The sequence below is a fragment of the Lichenostomus cassidix genome, chromosome 6, assembly GCF_008360975.1.
Source record: "Lichenostomus cassidix isolate B80296 chromosome 6, HeHo_3.0, whole genome shotgun sequence".
Classification (NCBI taxonomy): Eukaryota; Metazoa; Chordata; class Aves; order Passeriformes; family Meliphagidae; genus Lichenostomus; species Lichenostomus cassidix.
The window spans coordinates 32,414,257-32,441,957 of NC_139487.1; the positions used below are offsets into that span (position 1 = coordinate 32,414,257).

Sequence of the window (27,701 nt, forward strand, 5' to 3'; positions counted from 1 at the left end):
CCCGAGTTCCCGGCCCTTGAACCAGGTCCTGCCTGCCGCTGGGACTGTGCCCGGCAAGGGCTGACGGAAGGAGACGCTAGAGGGATGAGGCTGCCCAGAGGTGTTGGATACGTTCAGTCGCGTCAGGGATAGAGGGAACAGCCTTCGCTGTGCTCCAGAGGAGCGAATTCAGAGAGAGGTGATCGCTGGAGGCTGTCCGTGGGGAACAGGCAGGAGAGGGGGAAGAACAGCGACAGCCGGCAAGGGCCAAAGCGGCATTCCACATTGGTCTGTGGGGTAGGACAGCACAGGGACCCACACCCAAACCACCCCAAAGGAGTACGCTGTGGCAGGGAAACGAGGGGAGGAAGATGACTCTAGGTGGAGAGATAGGATCAATATCCCCGTATGAACCATGGAATCCTACAATGGTTTGGGTGGGTGGGAAGGGACCTTAAATCCCATCCAGTTCCACCCCTGCCATGGCAGGGACACCTTCCACTGTCCCAGGCTGCTGCAAGCCCGTGTCCAGCCTGGCCTTGGACACTGCCAGGGATCCAGGGGCAGCCACAGCCTCTCTGGGCACCCTGTGCCAGGGCCTGCCCACCCTGCCAGGGAACAATTCCTTCCCAATATCCCATCATGCCCTGCCCTCGGGCAGTGGGAGGTCATTCCCTCTTGTCCTGTCACTCCAGGCCCTTCTAAATAGTCTCTCTCCCTGTTTCTTGTCGCCTCCTTCAGGCACTGGAAGGCCACAATTAGGTGACCCCAGAGCTTCTCTCCAGGCTGAACAATCCCAACTCTCCCAGTTTTCCTCCCAGCAGAGCTGCTCCATCCTCTGATCATGCTGCTGTCTCCTCTGGACCTGCTCCAGCAGCTCCATGTCCTTCCTGTGCTGGGGAAGGAAAGTGTTCTAGGAGTGATTTATCCTTTGTCTTTCCCACTCTGGTAAGTCACAGGGTTTTCCCCTCCCTCTTCCAAAACACCCCATTTTCAGTGCCTCACCCCCAGCCTTGGGTGGAAACCTGGAGCAATGGAGACACAGAGCCAGGTTGTTGTGAGCAATGTCTTTACATGGTATTTTACAGAGGACAGCACCCACAAGCAACGCTTGTCAGCCCCTTCCCAGTACAATTCCCCTTGGAGAGGGCTCTCCATTTAGGAAATTAATTAGGGAGCTCCTGCTGCAGGATGGTTGTGCAAGTCAGGAAGGGCAGGAGAAAACCAGGTGCTCCACTACTTAAAACTGCTTTTCCCCAGAGGCAGCACCTCTGCCCTTCTGCAGGTGCAGCTTTTGGCTGGCTGAAATCCTGGCCTGGGATCCAGGAAATCCAGGAATCACACAGCTTTTTGAGGAGCAGTCTGAGAATGAAAATAACCCCCATGCCATTTTTTCATAGCATTAAATAAAGGTGATTTTGGGTCCAGCTCTTGAGCAGGGCACATCATGCCGTGCAGGTGGTGGCAGTAGAAGTCCTTTCCTTGTTCCTGAGAGAGAGGAATATTAAGGAGCCAGCAGCAAGCAAATACAACAGGCTTGGATTTCTAACTTGGATTTACAAAACCCTCCTGTTACAGCACAGCCTGGGCTCTCCAGAGCCTGGTGCCACCCCGCTGGTGCCCACAGGCAGTGTCAGGGCTGATCCAGGGAATGGGGGTGCTCCTTCCCAATCCTACTGCTGCTTGGGAGCTGTGAAGTCCCACGCTGTCTCCTGAGCACACTTCCACATGGCCCTCATGAGCCGTGTGAAGCCCATGTCCTTGGGCTTCTCCAGGCCTCTCATCAGGCGCTGCTTCATGATGGCAACAAACTCCTTGTTGCTCAGCTCCCCGTTCCCTGCAGAAAGGAGAAAAAATTATCAGAGACCCACCACCAACCTCCTGGAAATTTTAACTTTAAGGGGCAGCAGCCACAAGTGTCTTTTCCTGCAGGGACTGAGATCACATTTGGCTCCCACCTCCCAAAATATCCTGCTGAGCAAGGGTTCCTGAGCCCCAGTGTTTAAATCTCAACCCTATGGATGCTTGCAGGAGGCAGAAAAGCAAATGCAAATCAAATGTCTGTGTCTTCACAGGAAACATGGCTTTAACTGATTTAGGAAATTACAGGTACACAAATTTTTCTTAATGGAGTAGGAGGAAAGATTTGTTGATCTGGTGAATGAGGTTATGGAGAATGCTGCCACTGGGCAGCAAAATTCCAGCAAACTATCAAGGGATGAGTGAAATTCCCTCCAGTGCTGCAGGCTTTTATGTCCGTAAACACTGATGGAGTGAAAACACCAAAATAATAATTAAAAAAAGAGTTCTATGCCTGCTTTTGTACTTGATTTCTTCCTTGGGGGACTCCTCTGGCAACCACAGCCTTTCCCCCCAAAGGTTTTCTATCAAAATATTTAGCAGATTCTCCTCTGAGAGGAGGCAAACAGGGAATATTGGGATATGCTTCAGCTCACTCTAATCCCCAGCCTGATCATCTGGCTTGAAGATTGTATCAGAAGAGTGGTAGTGAAGCACAGAAGAAAATAAAACAAGAAATGTGACCTTAGAAAGGTGCAAAGGAGCAGGTGAGGCTGAAAATGAGAGCGACAACAAGCAATAAAATAATTAAAACATTTTTTAATGTTCATATTCATGCACAACTGCTGCCACTCAGAGCTGCCAGATGCTGATGACGGCTGCAAAAGCAGGGTGCCAGCCAGGACTCTGATTTTGGCTTGGCAGTTTTGGGCAAATGCAGAATTTCCTACTTTCCAAGTTGGAAATGCTGCTATCATCCCCCGGTGGCAAAGAATCCAGTAATTCCCTTTAAATCAATCCAGGAGTGCTTCAGTGTGGCAACAGCTACCCTGGAGCGCTCACATCCTCTGCAAAGCCACGAGGCACAGCAGGGCACAGAGCTGCCATTAATTAAAACTTAAGCTGATATTTGTCCAGGACTTTGGAGGTAAAGCCCCAGACAGGCTCATTTCCAATGCTGGAGCACAATGGCTCATTTTGTTAAACAAACTGGAGTTCTGTCTCACAAGGAGGGTACCATTGGATACCCTTCCCAAAGGGGCAGGAGCATCACCACATATCCATGGACAAAGAGCATGGCAAGAAGTGCCCTTTTCCCCTGTATTTCCATCCCTGCATTGACTCTCTCCCAGCCTGGCTGAGGCTGGGGTGATCACTCACCGTCGCAGTCGAAGAGCGCGAACACCACATCACACACGTGGTCTGAGAGCTCCACCTTGGCCACTGTCCTGGCCACTTGCTGCATGGTCACTGCAACAGAGGGAGGACACAGGGTCACACAGGGGTCACCATGTGCCAACACAGTGGGAGACTCCTGTTCTCCCTTGGAAAATGGCCTTTGGTGTTCAAGGAGGCCTGGAATAAGCTTGATCAATGAGGCAGCTCCTTCTGACAGCGTTCCAAAGATGATACTCTATCAAGCAACTATCCAAGAAGGCTGGGAATTACAAAAACTGCTTTTCCTGTTGCAACCCAGTAACTGCAGAATGAACCCATGCACCCTCCTGCACGGAGCAGGCCAGGTTACCCTTGCAATAAAATAGAGTTGTGAGGAATTATTTCCCTTTTCTCCCCAGACCGGTAGCAGAGAAGTGAGCAGGAGTTTTATTCCCACCTTCAGAAAAGGGCAATCCATGGAGCTATTAATCTGGCAGGGTTAGGCAGTTGATTTTGCTGCACAAATGGGAAAAATAAAACCTCTCACTAGGCTGATGTATTTAAAGTTAAATTGCTCTCCTACAAAGCCTGACCCAAGGAAACACCCTCCACAGCAACTGGGATCAATGTTTAGCTGTGGAGCAAGGGAGAAGAGGGAAGTGGTGCATCACAAAACCACACTGAAACCAAAAAGAGCCTCTGCTTTACAGGATCCTTATGGGTTTCTGCACCCCTGGTCCTTCAGGAATTTTGGAGAGTTGTGTGTCAGAAAAGAAAAAATAATCATCCAATATGTACTGTAACTGGATTAATGATAAATGGTGTAAAATATTTCTAACAGGATTTTTTAATGAATGTTTAAATTATTGCTACCTTCCACCCCATTTCTGCTCCCCTGAGTGAAATTTGAGGTTTTCTGAAAGGAATTCACAGCCACCATCAGGTCCTTTTCCCTTATAAAACCTCTCCTTTTACTAAACAATGCAGGAGAAAATTGAAATTACACATTATATATTTGTAAAATATACATAGTCTCAAGTTGCACCCTTCTTTTCCCACATAATTATTCTTTAATGAAATCCCTCTCTTCCATGAGTGATGTAGATCCTGTCAGCAGTTACTACTCTCTATTTCCTCAGACAGCAACACCAAATTTCATTTAACTTGTAAATGTAAAATATCTCTCAAGGTGCTTCACCTGGATGCCATCCTCCTCTCCTGGTGCCTCAGGTTCCCTACTGAAGTTATTTGCTGCAGCCTTACATGGAAAAAAAAAAGTCAGAATAATTTCCTACATCACAGAACTCCAGAATGGTTGGGTTGGAAGGGTCCATAAAGCTCATCCAGTGCCACCCCTTGCCATAGGCAGGGAAACCTTCTACTATCCCAGGCTGCTTCAAGCCCCATCCAGCCTGGCCTTGGACACTGCCAGGGATCCAGGGGCAGCCACAGCTTCTCTGGGCACCCTGTGCCAGGGCCTGTCCACCCTCACAGGGAGCAATTTCTCCCTAACACCAAACCTAAATCTCCCCTTTCAGTGTAAAACCATTGCCCCTTGTCCTAATTCCTTTAATTAAAACTCATGTTTTTCTGCTGAGATTTCACCCCTTCCTTCCATCTCTACAGGGAGTCTCGAGATCCCTCCCCATCTATTTATTTTTCATGGCTGCAGTTTTCCCAGCTGGAACTTGTACTCACAGCCACCAGTTCCTGCTTCCTCTCTTATTAATCCAACTGCACAAGTGTCAGCTCTATCCCATCACTTTTGCTTGATACCAAAATGACTTCACAGGGGTTGTGTGACTGTGCTGTGCTCAGTTAGGGCTCTGCTGGTTTTTAAGGAATCAAAAGGAAGAGGGAAAGTGCCTCTGCTTTCCACTTCCACACTCCAGACAACGAGGTAGCTCAGGGAGGCAAACAGAATTGAAGTAAAGCTGCTGGAGTAATTTCTTTACCATTTCACAAAATGCCTGGTGAACATCTCCTAAAATAGAGCCTGTCCAGATTTGGGGTTCTGGGACAGAAATTCTCCTGGATTTCATACCACTGAAAATTAGTTCCACATTTCCATCTTGAAAAGCTTCTAAAATTTCATGCCTTGGTGTCTCCCACTGGTTCCTTTAATGAGCCATCTGAGTTATTTTATGCAAGTTTAGTGTCTGACACAGTTATCCTTTTTTTCCACTCTGGTTCCCAGAACTGCACCATGAGCAATGCCTCACCGAGTGCCTGCAGAAGGGGCTTCGCTCTGGGTGAGAGCCTCGCCAGATGGCAAACTTCACTCTTCCCCTCCAACTTGAGATTAATCACACATTTGGCCAAAAGAATGGACAGCTGGGTTGCTGCCTTTGTTTTCCAAATGGCTCTCGGGGTGATGGAAGCAGAGCTCCCTGCCCTGCGCCATTCCAGGATGGAAAGGCAGGACATGTGTGTTTTGGGCTCCCAGAAATCAGTCTCATGTTGATGCACACATTTCATTTCAAGGCTCCCAGTTGGAAATACTGGATACTATCACAGACAGTATAGCTACCAAAACCTATTTAACTTTTTACAAATCATTTGTGTGAGTACATGCCGGAACAGCCGTCCAGGAAAGAGATGGATAAGCCTTATGCAATCCTGTGGGCACAGCACATTTTTCTTTGTCTCCTCAAAATGTGAGGCTGCAGCCCTGCAGCGGAGCAGAAGCTGTTTTGACATCAAAGGGAGCATGACAGAAAGTCACGGAGATCAGGGAGAAAAAAGCAGAGCTCCTGGACCAAAGGCAGTGCCAACCCCCTGTCTGTGCAATATCCGCAGTCATAAAAACGTAAAGAAAAGGAGATTCCTTGGAGGTATCCTGAACCTGACTGCAGGCAGCCCAGGGCGAGCAGCTGTAGGGGATCCTGTTGGATATGAGGGTCTCCAGACACCCCTACACAAGTCCTCCCCTCCCAACTACCAGCACTGCCATTATTCCAGAGGAGCAATCCAAGCTGTGGCTCCAGGGGGACTGACTTCTTCCATCCCTCTCCAAGGCAGAGTAAAGCAAGCAGCAATTCCCTGACTACTTTCCAAGCTCACCTCTGCCTCCTTCCCGACTCCCTATCAACTCTGCAGTTGTTTCAAGCAGCATAATTCAAATAAAATGATTTTCCATGAGCCTCTGCAGAGCTCCAGCCCTGCTCCAAGCCACGGATCAGCAGAGGGCTCAGCTGTCTCCCTGTGCTTTGGCCCATCCATGTCTTGCCCCAAACCCCACAGGAGTTATCCCCTTGCTCGCTGCCAGCAGAAGGGCTGCCTGGAAATCCTGGCTGCACACAGTGCCAGAAAGTGCAATTCACACCCTTCTGAAAGGGGAAGAAGCACCAAATTCAGCTCCTGTCCTGCTGCCAGCTGTGAGCCCAGGCTGGAGAGAAGTTTTCTAAGGAATGCTTTAGGAGAATTACAGCTATTATGGTGCTGGGAAAATGAAAGATGGGCTAACAAATAATCTGGGTGTTTTTAAATGGGTCATTAAAATACAGGTTTATGATCCTTTTTAGAAGACGAAGCGACTTTAATTCAGCACAGAAACAGACTGTCAAGCTCTGGCTGTTTGGTACCAGCCATTTTTTTGCCCTCTGATATTTTAAACAGCCCTTCTAAAATTATAATAATGTTTGCTGCATTGTTAGCAGCAAATTATTACACCAACTAACCTTTTCCCAGTCCCCATCCCAGGAGTAATTTTTATCATTGTTAGTTTGTAACAAGAAACCTTGTGAAAGCTTGACTTTTGGAAGGGCTCACCCCATTTATGGTTTATTTGATTTAAATCTGACTCCTGCCCAAGGAAGGTTCCCTTAGCCCAGCCAAACACTCCCAGCTCAGTGGCTGCACGAGCTCATTAATAATAATGAGTACATAATTAAACAGCAATCACACTGATTTACCAACTGCACACAGACCTAAATTCTCCAAAAATGCATACTCCATGACAGGACAATTGCTAATTTCCTCTAGGCACTGAGTAAATTGGATTTGCTGGGCTATTACCTTCTCTGGGATGCTGCAGAAAGGGCTCAGAGCAGCAGCAGCAGCACACCCAAACTTTGTATTTTACTTACAAATGAAAGAAAATCCTATCAGGTTCTTTTAACTTTATGTCTTAAGGTAATGATAACCTAAACCAAAGAGTACAGATGATTTCCACCCAAAAAATTTAAGATGAGAAGGACTGCTGACACACACAAGAAAAGATGTGACACCTTTGTTTCCCTCTCTAACTCCACTGCCGCAAAACCTATTAATGCCTTAGTATTTCCACAGCAGCAGTTGGAATAGCTGACTTCTGAAATGTTTAATTCTGCAGCTGCCTAAATAAATCAGCTGTAACTTTGTAGTAGACAAGAGTTTCCACTTAGCCTAGAAATCTTTTAATGAGTTTGCCTTCTTCTTTTATATTCTCAGTCTGAGTGTTTAAAAAAAAACTCACAAAAAACTCTTAAAAGATCTAGAAGAGCAAAGCACACACTTGTGACAGATCCTGGCTGCAGAGCTGGACTTTAGTTTGAAAAACATTTTGGGGTTTTTTTTTTGCCTTTTTTTTTCTTTTTACATCAGTGTGTCAGATCTGAGAACACACTTGACACAGACCAGCTCACAAAAGGAAACATGATGAGAAGAAGGATATGGATTGGTCTGATCAATAAACCACATTATTACCAAGGTCCCCAGGAAACACCAGCTCTGAGGTTTATTCAGCCCACTCCTCTGCACTGTGGGTTATCTGAAAGAGAGTCTCTGGACAGACTTTAATGCTCAGTCTGGGACCTCAGTGGGGTTCCAGTGCTCCCCCTCTTTCCCTCCAGCACTCTCAGGAGCTCCAAAGGTATTTGGCACTGCTTGGATTTCCAATCAGAAATGCAGCATCTGGCCATACAGCTCTTATTTCTAGGCAAAGCCTCTGATTTCTGAGCAAAGCTGAAACAAAGCAAGGGTTGAGCAGTTCCTACCACCAGCCCCCTGCTGGTTCCTGCCTCTGCCATGTGGATCAGAGACCTCCACAGAAGGTAAGTCTGTAATTGTTTGACACTCATTTTTTAAGTCCTTTGTGTAAGGAGAAAAACAAGGTCATGTCAGAAGATGAGGATGAAGAGTAAGCACTGGTGTTCCTGGGATCTGGAACCAGAGCCTGTGACACACTCATGAGGTCACCTTGCCTCTGCACACAGCAGAATGGTCCTGCTGAAGGCACCACTGTGAAAGCACTGCTTCCTCATCCATTCAGGCTACACATGCCAGCCTTTTTCCTCCCTGTATCTAAAACTGTGGTAGTATAAAACCTGAAATCCCTCTTTATCCATGGATGTAGCAAGCTAAGCACTTCATTACAGGGAGGAATTGCAATTTGGGTACATTTTTAACCTGTCAGCCTGGGCTTGTTTGACACCTTCTCAACTCCAAAGACATGGCATGAGCTGTGCTCCCTCAGGCTTTCAGTGCCTGAACACACCACAGGTTTTAATACCTTTATCAAGAGAAGCTCCAGCCATGTGGTAGAAGCTCAATGCTGTGTCCACATCGTTTATGTTCTTCAGAAAAGTGAAAAAGTTCTCCACCTCCTCAAACGTCAGCCCCTAGGACAGAGAAAAGACACTCATGTGGTGATGGGAAGAGAAGATAATGGACACTGCCTGGAGATGATGAAGTGACTCATTAGCCCAAAACTGTGGCCAGAAGGGAACTCATCTGCACACTCCAAAAACTCAACCTTGGCACTTGAGGATATAAGTTGTGACCTGTACTTTTGTTCCCCACCTCTGCTTCCCTCCTAGCCCCTCCAGTCCTGCAATGGGAAGGGACTGAAAACCTTTTCCCAGGTGAGTGGACACACCACGAGCCTGTGGTTGGGATGCAGGAGACCACTGCAAAAATGGTTTGTTTTTTGAAGCCTGCACACTTGCAATGACAATATGGAACAGTCTGTGCACTGTAAGGTCTCTCCCAAGAGATTCAGGGATCCCTGGGGGCATCCATGTCTTACTCAGTGTGGGAGAAGGTGACACTGCAAACCACAGAAGTGTCCCAGTTTGCTTTGCTGCTGGAGGCAGGATCCCTGTCTGCTCCACTTACCTGGACCAGATGAGTGTGTGCTCAGTGAGTGCTGACAGCCACTCTCTGGGATAGTCATGGAAAAACATCCTGAGCTCCCTGGGAGAGGAACTGCTGATGAGCACAGCTCTGGGAATCCCACCTGGTTCACTACACCTGATTTTATCACCCTGTTTAGCTCCAGCACAACCACAGCAGTGCTGGGAGAAGAGCTGGAGCCTCCAACTCCTCCAGCAGAGCCACGGCGTGGAGCCAAGGGAGGAGGTGAATCATCACCACAGTAATAACCACTCAGCCTCCCTCTCTGGGAAACATAAATCAGCTTGTCAAGAGGAGTTCAGGTTCAGGCTCCTCCTATCCTGCCTGGCAGGACAGATTGATAGAGCGAGATATTAAAAATCCTAACTGCAGAACACGGCACAGTTCCATGGTCTGGATGTGTTCAGCAGGTACTGTCAAATATTAATTTACACAATCTGCTGTACTCCTGCTCAAACAACTTCTAATCAGGGAAGAAGCCACCAATCTTTTGAAAGAAAAAACACATTTTAAAGGTCTTTCCATAGAGACATTTACAGCCTGTTCCTATCTTTGTTGTAAGTGAGTATGTGGCACTGCACTGATGATCTACGTGTGCACTGACACAGGCAACAGCAGCTTTGTCAGCCCTGGATTCATGGATCTGGGCCAAAAAGGATGAGATGGCAAAATGGGAGAGTACACGTGGACAACAGAGCTGACTGAAGAGAGAAATCCCTGGTGACCGTGCAGGGAACTTTCCTTGAATGTTTGCCTGCTCCTCTTCCTGAGAGGAACACTAAGATACACAGCAGAATTAAATTAAATACTGTCCTAGGGAAAAAAAATCCAAGAAATCAAGTACCTCTGCAGGAAGCACTGCAAAGATCTCTCTGTTTTGTACAATGCTTCCACAGGAGAAAGTATCAATTATCATGATGCTTTCCTGCCTGGGAGCAGGGCACTCAAGGTGTGGAAAGCCTGGAGGAACCATGAGGGGTGTGTTCACTTCCAGGCCAGCAAAAGACACTGTGCTGTGATCTGCCTGCTCTGTTTGGGACATCTGAGGTTTGTAGTGTTCTAAACAAAGCGCCATAAACTTAGTATTTTCCTGGGAGTCACAAAATGGCACGTGCAAGGCCAAGCAGCACCGCTGTCTGTGCAAGATTCCTTGTTTGGAATCCTGGAATGGTTTGGGTGGGAAGGGACCTCAAAGCCCATCTCATTCCATGCCTGCCATGGGCAGGGACACCTTCCACTATCCCAGGTTGCTCCAAGGCCCACCCCACCTGGCCTTTGTGGTCCTTTCACCAGCTGAAAAAACAAAACCAGTGACACACATGTATCCTACAAATCCTGGCTTTCATGTGGACAAAACCACTGAATGTCTGTGGCAAGAATGCCATCAGCACGCTGAAATTTAGTATTTTCTTGAGGAATCCTATAGGTGAGGCTGGCATCAGCATTAGCTTTGTTCCAGTTACCAAAATAAAATAAAAATCAGAGACTGGGCCAGCCTCAGATGAAGTCAACAGATGAATGATCACCTCTTTCATGGCATTTGTAGCTCAAGCTGTTGATTCATAAGCCTGAATCCTTTCATCACCCAAGTTATCCTCACCAAACATAAGCTCCAGAAGGGAGGCTCCAGAAGCACTTACCTGCTTGGAACACAACTGCTCAAAGACCTCCTGCAAAAGCTGGGGCTTTTCACCCTAACCCAGGTTCGGCCAGGAATTTCACCTCACTGCCACCCCCTGCCATCTCCACAGAAAAATATCCCAGCCAGCCCCCAAAGCATGTGTATAAGATGACATGAATCACTAATTTCTGAAGAGACAGTTTGGTTTTCTAGCAGTTAGGGGGGCACAAACCAAATGATACCTTGGTTGTAAATATTACTGATGACTCACCTCCTTTTTACAAGGAGAAAAGCAGCTATGTAAGTACAACTTGTGGAGGACAATCATAAGCAATGTTAAACAAAACAGAGTGTGGCAGCTCTGCTGAATAGGCAAAGTTCACCTATCCAGGCTAAGATGGGATTTTTCCTCAAGAAAAATAAAAATGAAAGCAGATTAGCAATTAATACAAGAAAACTTACCACTCCCAAAAGCAGGAATGCAGCACAACAGCATTGGAAAACAGCTGAAGATTAGATTAAACCCAGAGTTTTACAGTTTTGGAGGCTGCCAGGGTTGCCTTGTGCAGCCAAGGTAATTGCATCAGATGAGGAAGACAAGGTTTGGCAGATTCCATAAGAAGACTCTCACAAGGTAACAGCACTTTCAAGGGAAAGCCTTGCTGGGTGAGTTTGGGACACTTCCTGGGTATTTCATCCTCACCAGTGTAAAGAATCATGAATTTTCCAACAATTCTGTACTTTGCAAATATAATTTTTTTTTGTCCTGTTGCCCATTTTCTCTCCTTGAAAGTCCTTGGAATAAAGGAAGATAAAGACTTGCTCTCAATCTGGCTGGCTGTAAATAGAAACACAATCTGGCTGATTTGGGGATGAGGAATAAGGTAAGAATGAGTTGTTCTTCCTCTGGCACAGATGTCAGGGTCTTGGCTTACACATGAAAGGAAGAAAACATCTGCTCAAAGAAACCTGCCAAAATAAATCCCTCTGTCTTTCTTCTCATACATCCAGCTACTGTTCAGTAATATATATACACATACATATATATAAAAAACCCAAACATCGCAGCAAGAGAATTGACAATTTGCAAACTTCAACAGAGCTGATATTTTCTATTAGACACACATTGTGTTCAAGTACTTTTTCCTGGAGAAATCAAATGATTCCTGTTAACACAGGAATTCCATTAATGAACAAAAGAAGGAGCAAATCCTGGTCAAAACTTGTGTTTTGTAACACAGTTGGCACCTAAGCTAGTTAAGAAATAAACTCCTGTTCTGATGTCAGAAGGCAGCAGCTCTAAAACAGCCAGCCAAAGACCTTCCATCCATTCTCACTTTGATGAATTGCTTGTTTATATTCCAGTTAATAAAAGAACATTCCAGCTTAATAAAAGAACATCCATTACAGGAACAGATGTAAAAGTCTAATGCTTAATAATTTCTCAGCCCATACTTGCTTTACCTGATAAAGCACATCCTTGGGGTATGGATATCTTATTCCAAGGTCTCTCACTGAATTAATGAATGTAGGATCTGCAAACTTACTCCTCTCTAAACTGTGAGTAATTCTTCCCAGAAGTTATTAACTAAATAATAAACTGCCCGGTCACAGCAGCTAATGAATCCAAGGTTGAGCCAGGAGCTGGGATCATGGCTTCAATGTTTGTTCTGGCTCCAGACCCAGGCTGGCATTCAACAAATTGAATTTTTAAAATTACAGCATCTATTTTCATAAGGAACAAACCTACAGCCTGCACTGGACACTGACCACTGCACTCCCAGCTCTTCCCTCTCTCCACCAGGATTTAACATAGAGCAGATGCTTTTCCGAAGAAGTCAGGGATTGCTTACTCCTTTCTCAGCCTGGCCTGGGGCTAAGAAATTTTCCCATATTTTCCATGACAACCACTGACCTCTCCATCCTGGAAGTGCTTCTTGAGCTGTTTGAGCATGACAGTGAGCTTCTTGGACTGCACCCCGCTGTATGCCAGCAGCATGCTCCCAAACTGCCGCTCCGTGATCCGCCCATCCACCGGGTCGTGCCGCTCGAACTGCAAGGGAAGGAAAACAGCGAGATGAGAACAAGAAGCAGCAGAAAAGCTCCACCCAAGGTATGGAGCATAAAAAAGGCACCACAAAAAATTACCATCGCAGGGAACACTGGTGAAGGAGGAATCCTGATGTGCTCCAATACCTGCTTTCCCCAGGTCTGTCTTTTAACATTCTCCCGATGTGCAATTCCTCAGACAATTGTTAGGAGAGTTGGGGGCCATTCCCCAGCTTGGGCAGGCGCTGGGTTGGAGCACCAGGTGTCTGCCCACTGAATAATGGGGATTTCATTCTTTCCTTTTCCCCCATCTCTATGAATCTACAAACATCAACATCAGACTTCCCCCAGTTTCACAGATCTCAGCACTCAGGATCCCTTATTTGGGATAGATTAAATCCCTTCAAATTCATCAGGAAACACCAAGACCAGTACTCCAGCTGATCACAAGCCAGAAGATGACATTTAACAACAAAATTAATTTTTAAACTTGGGGGGAACAATGTGGTTATCAGTGATTGACATTCTGCTGCGTGCTGAGTTCACCATTCCTACCTCAGCCTCTCTTCAGTGCTAATGAATTTTTAATTATTACCATACCAACCAGATCTTGGCTGCTTTTCCCACTGGGACACCAAGTGATTTCTGATAAGTGAAGCACCAAGGCTGGAGGGCTTTGGATGGGTGAGACTGGCAGGAAGCAAATCCCAAACGGAGAAATTCTGCTCCTCAGCCCCTTGTGCTTTCACCGGAGTGGCCCACACAGTTTTGGGGAAAATATGGTGGTTTTTACTGCCATCTGATACAGGCTTTGGGGATCACTCATGATGCAAAATGTGGGGCTCTCCCGTTCTCCTGTGCTGGGGAAAGGAGAGGGAAAACTCATTGGGAAGAAATGTTCTTCATTAAAAAGCAAAATGAGTAGTTTCTGCCATGCCTGAAGAATGCAAATAAGTTTTACAATACCCCTGGGACACAAAAATTTGCCGTCAGTGCTGCTTCAAAAGCAGCACTGATGCTTTCTTCTGCTGTAATATTCCTAATTTCATCCCCAAAGACACAAACCAGCATTTTTCTACCAACAGCCTTAAAATACCCCGAGTTTTAGCAGAGCTTTAGGTAGCATCTTTAATTAAAGGACAGGAAATGGGTCCAAATATCTCAAATCACCCTCCTAAGTGGTGACTACACTTAGAAAATCTCAAGTTGGTGTTTAAGAACCCATCAAGCCCTTCTCCCCCTGCACTGCATTAAGGATCAGGCATGGGTAGCTCCATGGGGTAACACAAGCAAGCACAGCTCCCTGCAGATGGGGAAATAAAGAACCAACTCCTTGCAGGTTTTTTGGAACTAGACCTCCAGATTGTGGTCAGTTTTGCACTACCAGATGCAAAAAAAGACCAGAAAAGAAAAATTGGAACACTTTACATCTTCATTTTTCTACCGATACACCACACAATGATTTGCAAGAAATTTTTTAAAAGCCTGGAAACAATGGAATTAATGCTACTTATTATTTATCTCACTTTAAAATGAGTATCTCTAACATGAAACCAGAACAGTCAGATGCCCAAGAGTTTTGCTCTCACGTACAGTAGTGCTCCTTGCAAAGGTCAGCCCAGAAAGGGACTGGGAAGTGAGAGCTGGTCCACATCAGTTCCCAAATTCCAATATAATCACCAGTGAACTGAGAAAAAGCAACAACATCACAGTGAGGGATAAAGAAAGTTCAAAACTTGCCTCCAAGCTACTGTCAGATGCATTTAAATTAATTACAGAAGGGATAAGCAGGGCATGTCATTTAAAGATGATGTAGACAAATTTCAGGGAGCGAAATTCTGCTTATTTTTTTCTGGTATGTCAGAGATTGTGTTTATCTATAAAGAAAGTTGGCTTCAAAGGATTTGTGAGGGGAAACTCATTAATTTCTGCTGAAAAAGAACCCCAGCTAGCCTTTCCCACCTCCCTGCCTGGGAGCAGAGGTACATCTATGCTCCTCTGCCTTCTGGAATGTCTCCTGGCCAAACACAGCTCACCACTTGGAAATGAAGGAGGGTGGAAAGCCCACAGTAATTTTTCTTTCAGTACTCAATACACAGACTACAAACAGTGTTAAGTGGTAAAATCCTCTGGGTATTTGAAAAAGCAGGAAAAATTGTGCTCTCTCCCAGGTAATCACAATCCTTTGCCTCCATGCACGGGATGACACTGCACAGGTTATTTTTCTGGTCACTTGGAGGGGAAAACAACCCCAAACCCTACAAGGAGGGGATGCAGGGCACAGCACACTGGGATTTATTACAGGCCAAAAAGTCCTCTGACAGCCTTTTTCCCTTCCATGGATCTTTAAGAAGGAAAAGCAGGGCCAAAGCAGTCGCTCATTGGCATCACTGGAACCACCCAGAGGGGGATGGAGCAGCTCCTGCTCCCAACATCCCACAGCAGGGAAACAGAGAGGATTGGGGGTCCTCCCCTGTTCCAAACTGCAGCCCCAAAATCCACACACAGGAACACACAGCAAGTCCAACCCCTCTGGAGCAGCTTCCACTCACAGCCACTTGGTGCCAGCAGTGGATTCTGCATCTGCACAAGGCAAGGAGAATGGGATATAATGCTGGACAGGGTTCTTCCTGCAGGACACCTGAGGTGCTGGAGAAATTAGCATGAAATATAAATGGCTATGTTTTGAAATTCATTAAAAGCCAACGTGATGTGAAAGGAAATCCAAAGTGTTTATGGAACAGTTCATCAGAAACAGTACTGACAGGAATGGCTACAAACTGAAAGAGGGCAGGGTTAGATGAAATATATGGAAGAAGTTCTTCCCTGGCAGGGTGGGCAGGCCCTGGCACAGGGTGCCCAGAGAAGCTGTGGTGCCCCTGGATCCCTGGCAGTGTCCAAGGCCAGGCTGGACATTGAGGCTTGGAGCAGCCTGGGACAGTGGAAGGCGTCCCTGCCATGGCAGGGGGTGGAATGAGAGGAGCTTTAAGATCTCTTCCCACTCAGGCCATTCTGGGATGCTATGGGAGGGGAAGAAGGCAGGAGAATTGGGGTGAAGCCCTTCACTTCACCAGCTTAGCTAGCCCAGGTACACATCAGGGCACTTCTGATTTTTTGCTATTTAAAAGATTACCCATAACCTTAAACAGGTATTAAATAGTCCCAAATTCCCCCAGTCTGACAGGATGAGCATATTCCTGCTCCTCTACAAGCTGAAATGCTCAGCTTTGTTTAAACAAATAACCCCATTCTCCTTCCTTCCTTCAGTGCTGAGGAAACACTTCCTCACATGACGAGAGCAGAGGACAAACAAGCAATTTTCCCTGCTTTCACATCTCCTTAATTGCACAACTTTGTGGAAAGGCAATATAAGGATCCATCATAAAACAACAGACCCATAATCTCTTTTCTTCCTTGCTTCACTGTTTTTTTCACCCCCACTAACTCAATCTACCTTCCCCCGCAGAAAATCAAATCCCAAGCTCTGAGGAGCATCCAGCCCAAACCAATTCAGAGACACCATCATGAGAAACATCCCAGTGGAAAAAAACCAAAAAAATCTGCTGGAATTTCCTAAATGCAGACATGAGTTTCCTTTCACCTCTCCTTCTGCCAGCAAGGTTCACTGGTGGGAAATGAAGTAGCTCCAACAACCTCAGATAAAGGCCAGATAAAGTTTGGGTACCAGACACTTCTCAGGGGAAGGTTTCTCTTCCCAGCTGACTCTCCTTCCTCCTCAATAAATTTGTCATAACCAATAGCATGAACAGAGGAAAATTCTACCAAAAACTCCAGTGCTAAAATCCTCTTTAACCAGAGAATGGAAGATTAAGAAATGGGGAGCACTGTTTTGTGACTGCTGGCACCAGACTGAACTGTGTCCAAGAGAGCAACCCTGCTCTGCAGTTACCTGGGGAGGGACACCAGAGCCCCAAAGTCCTCAGAGAGGGCTCAGCATCACCAGACAATGAGGAGTGGATGTAAAAACCTCCCATGGAAAAGTGGGATAAATTATGCTTGGAGATTATGCCTCTCCTTCCTAACCTGGCATTTTTGGGCAGGATACACACCAGAGGCTTGTGTCTCTTGCTTTGTTCGCTGAAGAATAAGATGGCTAAAATAACCTCCAGGCCCTTCCACTTGGCACAGGCACAAACTGCATTTAGGATCCACCAAATCCCATCGGTGCAAGAGGGAAACACCCAGCTGTAACACGACCCAGCATGATGAAAACACAGCTCAGACTTTTCCTAAAGCAATGCCAAAAGGATATACTTCCTCTCCTCTTCAAACACTCATATTAGCAAAATATCCAACTGGATTTTAGCAGGCTCTTAAATTTCTAGGAAGGTTTCCCCTAAAAACCCATCAAAAGATGATGTATTCCCTACAATCTCAAAGCAAGGATCTTAAGTAAATAAATGTGCATGTGCCACATTTCTAATTGAGATAGCAAGAAGAAATAAATCTTCAAGGACTTTTGGATGGAGAGAAGAATGTTGAAGGAGGATTTCTGAGCTTCTTTCTGCTGGTTAAAAAAACATCCATAGCAGAAATATTGCTAATACTAATTCTGTCAGGTTTAGGGGTAGTTGAAAAAGGTGACCTGTTCCAAGAGCTGCTCTGTGCATAATAAGGAATCAAAAGGGTCTGGGAAATAATGATTTGTAGGGTAATATTCAGATTCACAATATATGACCCTTTAAAGTGGTATTTGCTCAAAGCTTTATTTGACAGGCTGTAATACATTATTTATCTGCAACTACTGCAGCACTGGCTCTGTTTACTGTTCTGGAGAAGGAGGCTGCCAGGATCTCTTGTCAAGTTGCATATACAACTATGACAGGAAGAAAAAGAAAGGGGAAAACACTATATATCTCCCTAAATCCCAGCAACCTCGTCTGTCCAAAAAAATTTAATGTATTTGTGAGTAAGCTGAAGTGTTTGCACAGGCACCAAATTACTAGCAACAAAAAAAAGAAAGGCAAACATTTCTAAAGGCTTTTTGTTTGGGAAGACTGAAGATTTAAAATACTAAGTTTTGGGGGGGATAATTATGCTGAAAGGTTTCTACTGGGGACATGGGTCTAAAGCACTGGGTTTTGTAAGATGAAAATGAAGCTCAGCCTGCTCTGGACACAGCCTGCAAAAAGCCCCCAGGTGTAATTACTGCATTATTTGGCAAAAAACACTCAAAACCAAAGCTCTAAAGATGATCAGAGCTGCCAATAGCAGGAGGAATGAAACAGGGTAGGAGGAAATGCCAAACCCAGCCTGGACCACTGCTTCTCTTGATCTCAAAAAATAATAAAGGTGTTAAAGAAATGGGAGCAATTTTCACAGGAGAAAAATCCAATCTTCCAAATGCTCTCCCTGTTCACACTTTCTTCCTCTGCCTAAGTGAATATGTAGCAGCCAGGTTAAAAATGTCCATCTGTCAGCAGCAGTGCAATCCCAGCAGGCCTGATGTTGGAGAGAAGCTTTGGAGATTTCATTGACCTTGGCAAGCCGCTGCTGCCTGGAAGGGGGAAAAATTCATTCCCATCACCAGCCACTTGTTCTGCTTTAATGAGCGATTAAAAAAAGGTTATGTAAAGATGGCTGCACCTGAACTTCAGCCCCACAAATGAAAATATCTTCCTGCAGGCTCTGAAGAGATCTGTGTTTTGAAATTCTGTGCGGCAAGGGAATGACAGGAAGGAAACAGAAAGAAAAGGAATCAGTAATGCTAAGGAAAAAGGATATGTCTGATAAATTAAAGGGATGAAGAGGGGGAAGAGTTGAGCAACCTCCTCCCATGTCTGCTCTCCAGACCTGGCTCTGTTACTGCCATTCCTGCCCTTGGCAATGCTCCTGATACCAAAGGAACAGAGCAGTTTTTCCATCCTACACACTCCCTGAATAAGAGGAAAGTTCAGAAGCAGAACAAACTCCCAACCCTCCTGCAGGAAAACACACAGGACAGCGGAGTTGCAAGCACTTGAGTGAAGCCATTACTCTGAAAAATACCAATATCCAAGTCTCCATGGAACTGCTGTACACAGTTTTATTAAGAAATACAGCTCCCTCACTGCCTATTAAGAGTTTACGCTGTTTCTGCTTGACCTTGGTGATCAATTTCCCAAGAAAAGTAAGTTTGCAGGAGTTTAATTCAGCCTAGCAGGGAAAAGGGTCCTGCTCCCACATCTTTCCTGCATCAGCAGAAGCAAAGCCAGCCTGAAGCACAGCCAGCAACGTGTGGAGGAGCAGAACAGCTCTGAATTCAAAGCCTGAAAGGGGAGGAAGAGTAAGAGGACTGAACTGTTTGTTCATCCAGGAGGAGAGAGAAGTCAGGTACCTGCTACAAGAACACGTTCACACAGACATCCCCAACCTTTGCCCACCAACTTTTGACACTCCCTGGCTGTTAGTTCACTTGGTTGTGCACACACGAACAAGAGCATCTATGCTAAATAGCTTATCCCTTCTACTTCATGGACTCTAACACAAACCTCCACACTCTCCTGTGGCAGGGTAATGAATCCAAATAGCACTCCTGGGATTTTATTTGCAGGGATCCCACACCAGGCTCTGCTGCACTGCAGGAGCTCGGCAGTGGATTTACACACCCTTCATAAACCAAAGGAGCCTATTAGTACAGAGCAAAGCCTTCCACTGCTGCTAATGATGTAATAAATAGAAATTCCAATAAAATCCTCCACAGCTTCCCCTGCAGAGCCATTGCATCAACCACACTGAAGTCACCCGGTTCAAATACAAGCAAGGCAGCAGTGGGTGTTTTCTCACCAGGTGGTTGCCCCAGGAAGCATCCATCCCAAACAAGGGCATGGCACAGCTGCTCCTGTGTGCTCCAGCCTGTCTCAGCCATGCTCACAAGCAGCTGCAGCACATGTACTGCCACACCATGCCAGCCTCACTGGCATACTCCTGGACCACTGGATATTTTGGTGATGAGTGACAGGACCCAAGGGAATGGCCTGAAGTTGTGTCAGGGGAGGTTAAGGTTGGATAGTGGAAAAAGATTCTTCCTCCAGAGGGTGGTCAGGCACTGAACAGGCTCCCAGGGAATGGGCACGGCCCCAAGGCTGCCAGAGCTCCAGGAATGTCTGGACAATGCTCCCAGAGATGCACAGGGTGGGATTGTTGGGCTGTTTGTGCAGGGCCAGGAGTTGGATCAGCTGACCCCTGTGGATCCCTTCCCACTCAGGACATTCTGTGATTGCACAGCTGACATGCAGATGCTTGATATGCTTCTATGATCCTCAGCCCCCAAAAACCACCCCATAGACTCTTTGTTGCCTGTGTTAACAAATCCCAGGGCCTCTACCTTTCAGAGTGAGGCACTGGGAAGATTTGATTTCTCTGGTGCAGATGATTACCTCACTTGCACTAGGGAGGAAGAAGCTAGAAACATCTAACTATTTATGGCATCCTCTGATTGAGGCACGAAGCCCAGCTTTCGGTAACTCACCCATGGACACTGAACCCCTCACCCTCCAGCATTCTCCCTGCTTAATGGAAAAAGGGACTGGAATTCAAGCTGCCTTGGATTTCAACTAAACTTTCCCTGGTGCACACTTAAGCATTTCATTACCTGCTCTGCTGTTCCTGATTGATGAAAACGACTTGCCTCAGACTCCTTTATGGTGACTCCTCGTGTTTACTGAGACAGTTATATCTCCCTTCTGTCTTTCCTTTAAGCTGCACATGCCATGGCCTCATAACTTATCCCTATTCTCAGATGTTTTTTTCCATACTAATGTTCCATTCTGAATTCTTCCCAAGTCTTTGGCTGACACTGGACAAGAACTGAATGTCAGCTTTTCCCCAAACCCTGAGACAATGCAGTCAACCTGAAAGCTTTGTGTGACCATTTCCACTCACATGCCAAGACAAAAGCAGGCTGCCAGCTCTGAATGCCATCAAAAACATGATGAGCTGTCCCAATCACTTCCACTGCCTGCCTAGAAGTTCCCAGATTACATATGTATGTGCTGAACCGTGCCTCCTTAACTACAGAGTTCCCTGTTATGAAACTACTCACAGTGGTCAGAGGATCCCATTTTTAACTGGATATGTCACCAGATTCTGTCACTCACCACACTTTCATAGCTATCCATCAAAGGCAGGGACATCAGCCTCATTTGTGTTCCCTGAACTTCGAACACATGAAATGCAGAAGAAGGAGCATGAAGGTCTGCAGGGTCTCTTGGTAACTCCCCTCTCTTTGGCACTAAATCCATCATGGCTTTGTCCATCCCTGACTGCTAATCATGACAGAGACTGTCATAAAGGTGACTTAAAATAAAAATCTCTTGTCTAAGTTCAATAGCAAATTGACCTCCAAAACCTCCAAAAAGTTTTGGGCCCTCCCTTACAAAGCTCAGCCAATCTGACACTGTCAAACTTCATTTTTCAGGCTACTCAAAACAATTTACTTAAGTTACTCATTTTTCCCCTAAATGACTGCAGCAGAAATAAATATATGTGACTCATTACTGCAAACTTCGTTGCCTGTGTTAACAAATCACTGAAAACCTGTATTGCTCTGCCAGCCCATATAAAAACAAGGCAGAATCCCAAAAATCTTGAGTAAGCTGGTAACAACAGAGCAGTTTTTAATACCTGGTGCAGGATTACTTGGATAAAAACAATCCCAACACTGGGACTCAGAAGAGAAAGGAACTTACAGACTTTATTACCCTAAAACCCAGTTGAGCAGCATCAGAAATGCCTTCTGAAACCAGAGTATTTGTTAAGACAGGCCTGAAATCCCAAAGGATCTAGGACTTCCTAATGAGGTGTGTGCAGATGGAAGAGCATCCGTAACCCCTTCTTCATAAACCTGGCACCAACTGTATTGGCCTTGGCCATGAAAACAGGAATTTCCAGGATAAAGAAGTTACTCCCACATCACCTGTCACAGAACAGGCACAGAAACTATAGGATTTTCCAGATGACAGCAAAGGCATGTTGTATCTTTACCATATTCTTACGGAATAGCATTTTACTTTGCTTGGAAGACCTTCTTCTTGGATAAGACAACAAAATAGGGAGATTAAATCAGTGCTATCAGCAGGTTTGGGGTTGCCTTGCAGGGATGACAAAGGCATGGAGAACAAAGGGTTCACACATCTCTTCTACATACACTTCCAGAATCCTAAAAAATTTGGGCTGGAAGAGCCCCACAGGCTGGCTGGGACTCCTTTTGGTCCACCAAGGACACAGGAATAACTGGGACAGGCACTAACAAGCAGAAATAGCATAAACGATGATGTCAAGTCCTATTCATCTTGCAGACTCACAGAGACCTTCCACTTAAAAACAAAAAAAGGAGCCCAACACCACCTGGCCTAGGGGGACACGTTAGAGCTGCAGAGCCTGTTCAGACAAACTTGCCACTGTTTGTCATGATAAACCACAAGAAGAAAGGAATTCTGGCTGCAGGCACAAGGGCAAGGCAATGGGAATACAGAAGGGAAAAGGTGAGTATCTTGCCAGGAGCTCCATTTGCTGGGCTGGTTCCTGTAGCTCAGCCTTAGCTAAGCAGGGCCACCCCATAACCCAAAACAGTGGCCACAGATTCCTCCAACTAGCCAAATCACAAAAAGCTGTAAGAAGGCATTAAAAGATTCTCCTCTACCTCTGGCTGTGGTTAATTTCCTCATTCTTCCCTTCCTGCAACTGAGTGGATTGCTGAGTTTCCATAAAGTGATGGAAAATAAACTTGCATTGAAAAAAAAAAAAAAAGGAGAAGATAAGAAGAAAACACCAGGCCACAGTTACTTAAACCTCTTGTCAGCACTTCAGCCATAAGGAACATTGAAACGTTCAGGGCTTTGTCTGATTTAATTCCTCTGTGAGAGTTTCTGCTGAATCTTAGCAAGAAATATGCATGGATATTTTCATTTAACAAAAAAGAACCAAAACCAGTAAGAGGAAAGATAAAGTGGGTTCAGATGGTCAGAAACTATTGTTCCACCTTCAGTCAGCAGAAAACAGCTCTCAAGTGTATGAGCTGCAGAATGCCTGGATCTTGAGTTGAAGGGAAAACAGCTTTAAAAAAAGGTCTTTCATAAAGCAGATTTCTTTTGGAAGAGACAAAGCCAGCAGCCCAGTTTGAGAACAGAGGCTTCGGGTCACTCGGGGCTGCGCCAGCCCCAGGAGATTCGTCAGACCTGCATTTCCCCAAAGGCTTCCCTGGAGTTCTGAAGATGAACAAAAACTGGGTTTCAAGTCAACATCCCAGCTTCAGACCATGCTCCAGTTTCACTGAGCCAGCAAGGGATGAGTGTATGAAGGTACAAGAGTTCAGCTGAGTGCCAGTTCTCGCATTTTCCTGATTTACATGGGTCAGCCTAAACCCTTCTCTTCTCAAGACAAATCTCATCTCTGCATTACCACGTTTTTTAAGAGGCTGAGTTCATTAGGGCACTCCCTGGGAAAGGAACAACACAAACCCACCAGACCATCGTGTGAAAAGCTCCTTAACTGTGAACAAACTCATCAAATGTGAAGCAAGGGAAAAAGGTGGGAGATCATGTCAAAAGAGATAAAAGCTGAAGAGGAGAGAAGCCACGTTGCATAATGCTGAGGACAGAAATAGTCCTGTTTTGCCTAAATCAATGAGAGCTATGAACAGGAAAATCAGGGCTTTAGTAGCATGAACTCAGGGAAAAGTTAAGTTTGGCAGAACAGAACCATCAATGCTTCAATGGAAATGATTATCAGGAATGCCAAGCACAGCCTGGTGCTGTGCTCAAGGGGGCTGGCAGGGATTCAGAATGACACCTTTATGATATTCAATAACTTACCCAGACATAAATATCTTTTATTGTCCCCAGTTAATAACTAACCTATTAGAAAAGCAACTCCTAGTAGCCAGAAAGACATACAATTGACTGAAATCATTAAAAACTAAATTGTCACAGGAGAAAAAGAAGAACAAGCACCATGAAACAGAAAAAAAAAATCCCTGTTGCTTCTTAATGAGGGAAGTAGGGACCCATGGAGGGAGCACAGGGTCAGGAATACTTCAGTGCTCACCCCTAGAGTGGAAAACAGTGGAAAACAAGGGGATAGAATATTCTCTATTTCTCTTCCCTTTACATTCAAGCTGCAGTTCATGTTTCTTCAGCTTAAAAAGTATTTTATTTATTTCAATTTGCAGAGGCACTGAGGAACTGCCCCAGTTCACAAAGAACATTGTCTTCAAGCAGCCTATTCCCCCTGCAAAGGCAGGCCCACACCACCTGCTTTAATGACCGTGAAATGAAGGCAGGGAACTGGGGAATTGCTTTCACAAAAATAAAATCATCAGTCCTTGGGTCAGTTTCTTACTTGCATTTGTAAACCTCAAATAAAAAAGAGAATAAATTCAGTTTAAAATTGCAATGGCTGACTTGATAAGAACTTAATAAAATGCTGATCACACAACCTGAGCATGTGAGCAATAATACACCAGACTTAAGTGACAGAGAGCTCCGAATGCTGTTGTCTTAATAGGTTGGGGAAAATCATCTTGGTAACATAGCCTGATTTCCAATGCAAATAAAAGCCTGGCTTTGCTCAAGCCAGGTTGAACCTTGGAGCTTGATACAGTGATGGGCACCATTTCCAAGCAAATCAGCTCCACTTGGGAGCTGAGACACAGACCAACATGTCCTTTGTTGCAATTCTTGTACTCATTTTACACAAAATAACCAAATTTTGAAGGGTGATGCTTAAATTCAGGTTACATGAATAGGAGCAAGAGGTTGGGAGCTGCTGTTAAAACTCAGAGTAATGCAAACTAAAAAGGAAACTAAATTCAGAAGAGATGGACAAGATTTCTTTTAAAACATATTAATGCAGGAGTGAACAACAGAGGTCACATAACAGAGACCACCTATTTAGCAGGATTCAAACAAGGCTTAAACACTTACCCAGCAGAAAGATTCAGAATAACGAGGCAAACAGAAAAGGTGGAGGACAAAAGCAGAGATGAAGAGTTTGGGGAGTGTTATAAATCCTGGGCCTTTAGGGCACAGTTCATGGATTAGGACTGAGACAAACCTTCCTTTGCAAGGTAGCAACAGGCCACTCACAATCTCTGTTGTTTTTTCCTTAGATCATCTCAATCATCCCCATCAGCAGGGCCAAGGCAACAGCCAGGTGAGCACCACACGGAGGGACAAGCACCCAGGATGTGCCAGCTGCTGCTCCAACTAAAGAAGTGCAGCTACCAACAAATGCTGGAGATGTTCTTTGGGGACTGCCACAGGCACTGAAATGCTCATCAGAAATTTAACATCAGCTTAGATCTGTGAGTACTGTGAGTTACAGCTGTAGAAATTCTCTCTGCACCCTTCCCAGGCTCTTGCTCCTCCTCCAGAAGCCTCATCCTGCAGCACAATCTGTGCTGCACTGCCCTCCCCTGTACAAAAAAAACACCCCAAACCTCCAGCTTGAGAATGTCGTGCTGCAGCTTGCGCTGGAAGTCCAGGAAGTGGGAGATGGTGAGCTTGCCCTTCAGGTCAGCCCCGAAGAAGTAGGTGGTGAGTGCTGAGTTGAAGCCAGTCTTGAGGGTGTTGCCGGTGGTGGAGCGGTCCCTGTGCCGCATGCCCATGCTGGTCTGGGAACGAATGATGCTCTGCACCTACAAACCACACAGAGGATGTCACAATCAAAATCAGACCAGGCAAGTACCAGTGTGAGGTGGTCTGAGCTCAGCTGTGTAATCCTTTTTTTTTTTTTTTTTTAATTTCCTATAATAATTTTTAAAAGACACGACATCTCAAAAAATTGGCTGAACTTAAAGAATCTCTGAATGATTCAGGTTTGAAGTGACAATAAAGACCATGTCATTGCAAAACCCTGCCATGGGCAGGGACACCTTCCACTATGCCAGGTTGCTCCAAGCCCTGTTCAGCCTGAGCTTGAACAACTCCAAGGATGAGGAATTCACAACCTCTCTGATCAACTTAAGCTTTCCTTCTTTCACTCCTCTTTAAAGCAAGAAAAGCATGAAGTGCTTAAGATGATTTTAAAGAAATAACTCACCTGGTTTGCAGATCAAAATTCCAGCACTGATCCTACCCCTCCAGCAGAGCAACTAACTCTCAGCAAAATCCCAAGAGGTCAGAAAGCCACAGCCATTATTGGGAAGAAAAAGACCTGCAAATGTTTTGGAGCTTCCACTCTTTTACTGCCCATCCCTGTGAGCTCACACCAGCCCCAGTTAGCTCATGCTTCCTTCCCACTTGTGCACAAATCCTGGAGTTTTCAACCCAAGGACACCCTCTCCTTGCTCCCTGTTGCTCTCAGTCACAGCTTGAAGCTCCTCCATCCTGGGGCTGTCTCACCCAGCACAAAAGGCTCTTCAAAATAACTTCCCTACCCTGTACAAGATGCCAAAAGGTTGACCTTGAAGGATGTGACAACCTGAAAAATCTGAGATTTTATTATTTTTAGGGTCCAGTGCAAATTTAAGGGGGCAGTCAAGCCAAACACAGTCATCTGCTCTCTCCATCCAAACCAATCGGAGTGATTATTGCTAGGATACGAGAAGCCAAGCTTATTCTCTGTGTAATCACTCTTCCAACAAGGCATCAAAAGGATTCATATTAAGGGCAAGTTTGAGAAACAAGGGGAAAAAAAGCCACCTGACAACCCAGGCTTCCCAAAGCTTCAGCAAACACTGCTGCTTTGCCATCAGCATCTTCCTCCTGCTGACAAAAATTGGAAAGGAGAAAGAAAAGCAGCTGCCAAGAGCTCCAGCTGTCACAAGGATGCCAGAACCTCATTATTGTGGTATTCAATGTGTTGAACATTTTCCTAATGAGAGAATGAGCCCTGAAGAGCCCTGAAGGGGATGCTCTGGAGGAAAATGCTGCTTTATCACTGCTGGGTTCACCTTGCTGGAAATGCTGCATCTGAACCAGGGATTGCTGGCTGCTCTTCCACTATGAGGATAATCAAGAGGGGGAAAAAAAACCAGAAAAGAGGTTTTGGGGCTTTTTGGTCACTGTGATGTGAGGAAGGATGTGGGGTGAGCAGTGCCTGAAGGAAGCCTGCAAGAAACATGGAGAGACACTATTTACAAGGGGTAATGGCTTCACTCTGTAAGAGAGGAGCTTCAGAATGGATATTAGAAGGAAATTCTTCCCTGTGTGGGTGGTGAGGCCCTGGCACAGGTTGCCCAGAGAAGCTGTGGCTGTTCCCTCCCTGGAAGTGTTCAAGAAGAAGCTGGACAGAACTTGGAGCAACCTGGGATAGTGGAAGGTGTCACTGCCCATGGCAAGGGGGTTGGAAAGAGATGATCTTTAAGGCCCCTTCCAATCCAAACCATTCTGGAATTCTCTAATTTTTGCACTGTAAAAAGAAACTCCTTAGTTTGCTTTGTGCTCCACTGTTAACTCTGAGCTCTGCATGCAGCACATTTTGGAGACAAATATTTATAAACTGTTTGAAGCAAGGCAGTTTAAGGCCAGCTTGGAAAACCGCCCCTGTTTCTACACAAGTGTTTACCACACCGCAGGCTGCTCCATAGAGCAACTTCTTCTGGGTGTTATTTAACTGGAATCCTCTGGCTCTCCTTTCCTCTCCTATAGCAAGTGTCAGACAGGTTGAAAATCCACCTGTGGGCACTGGAACCAAAATGATTTAACCAGTCCCCATTTTGGGTAATCCTTTTAATGCTCAGAAAGGCAGGTACCACTGCAAGGAGCTGCCTTCACCCACAGCTCATCAATCATACCAGGACGTGAAGCACTGAGATGCT

The 27,701-nt window shown here is 45.6% G+C and overlaps 1 protein-coding gene across 3 annotated transcripts in view; it reads right to left on the bottom strand.

Annotated features, from left to right (window-relative positions):
• Positions 1–1,031: 1,031 nt before the first annotated feature.
• MICU1 (mitochondrial calcium uptake 1) overlaps positions 1,032–27,701 on the bottom strand; it is a 90,213-nt gene continuing 63,543 nt past the window's right edge. For all 3 annotated transcript variants that reach the window (XM_085064409.1, XM_085064406.1, XM_085064408.1), the window contains 5 exons: positions 25,380–25,577; positions 12,807–12,944; positions 8,648–8,756; positions 3,160–3,249; positions 1,032–1,816 (listed from right to left, as the gene is read on the bottom strand). In XM_085064409.1, coding sequence (XP_084920535.1) covers positions 1,653–1,816; positions 3,160–3,249; positions 8,648–8,756; positions 12,807–12,944; positions 25,380–25,577 — 699 coding nt within the window. In that variant the 3' untranslated portion in view covers positions 1,032–1,652. The remainder of the gene's footprint in view (positions 1,817–3,159; positions 3,250–8,647; positions 8,757–12,806; positions 12,945–25,379; positions 25,578–27,701) is intronic.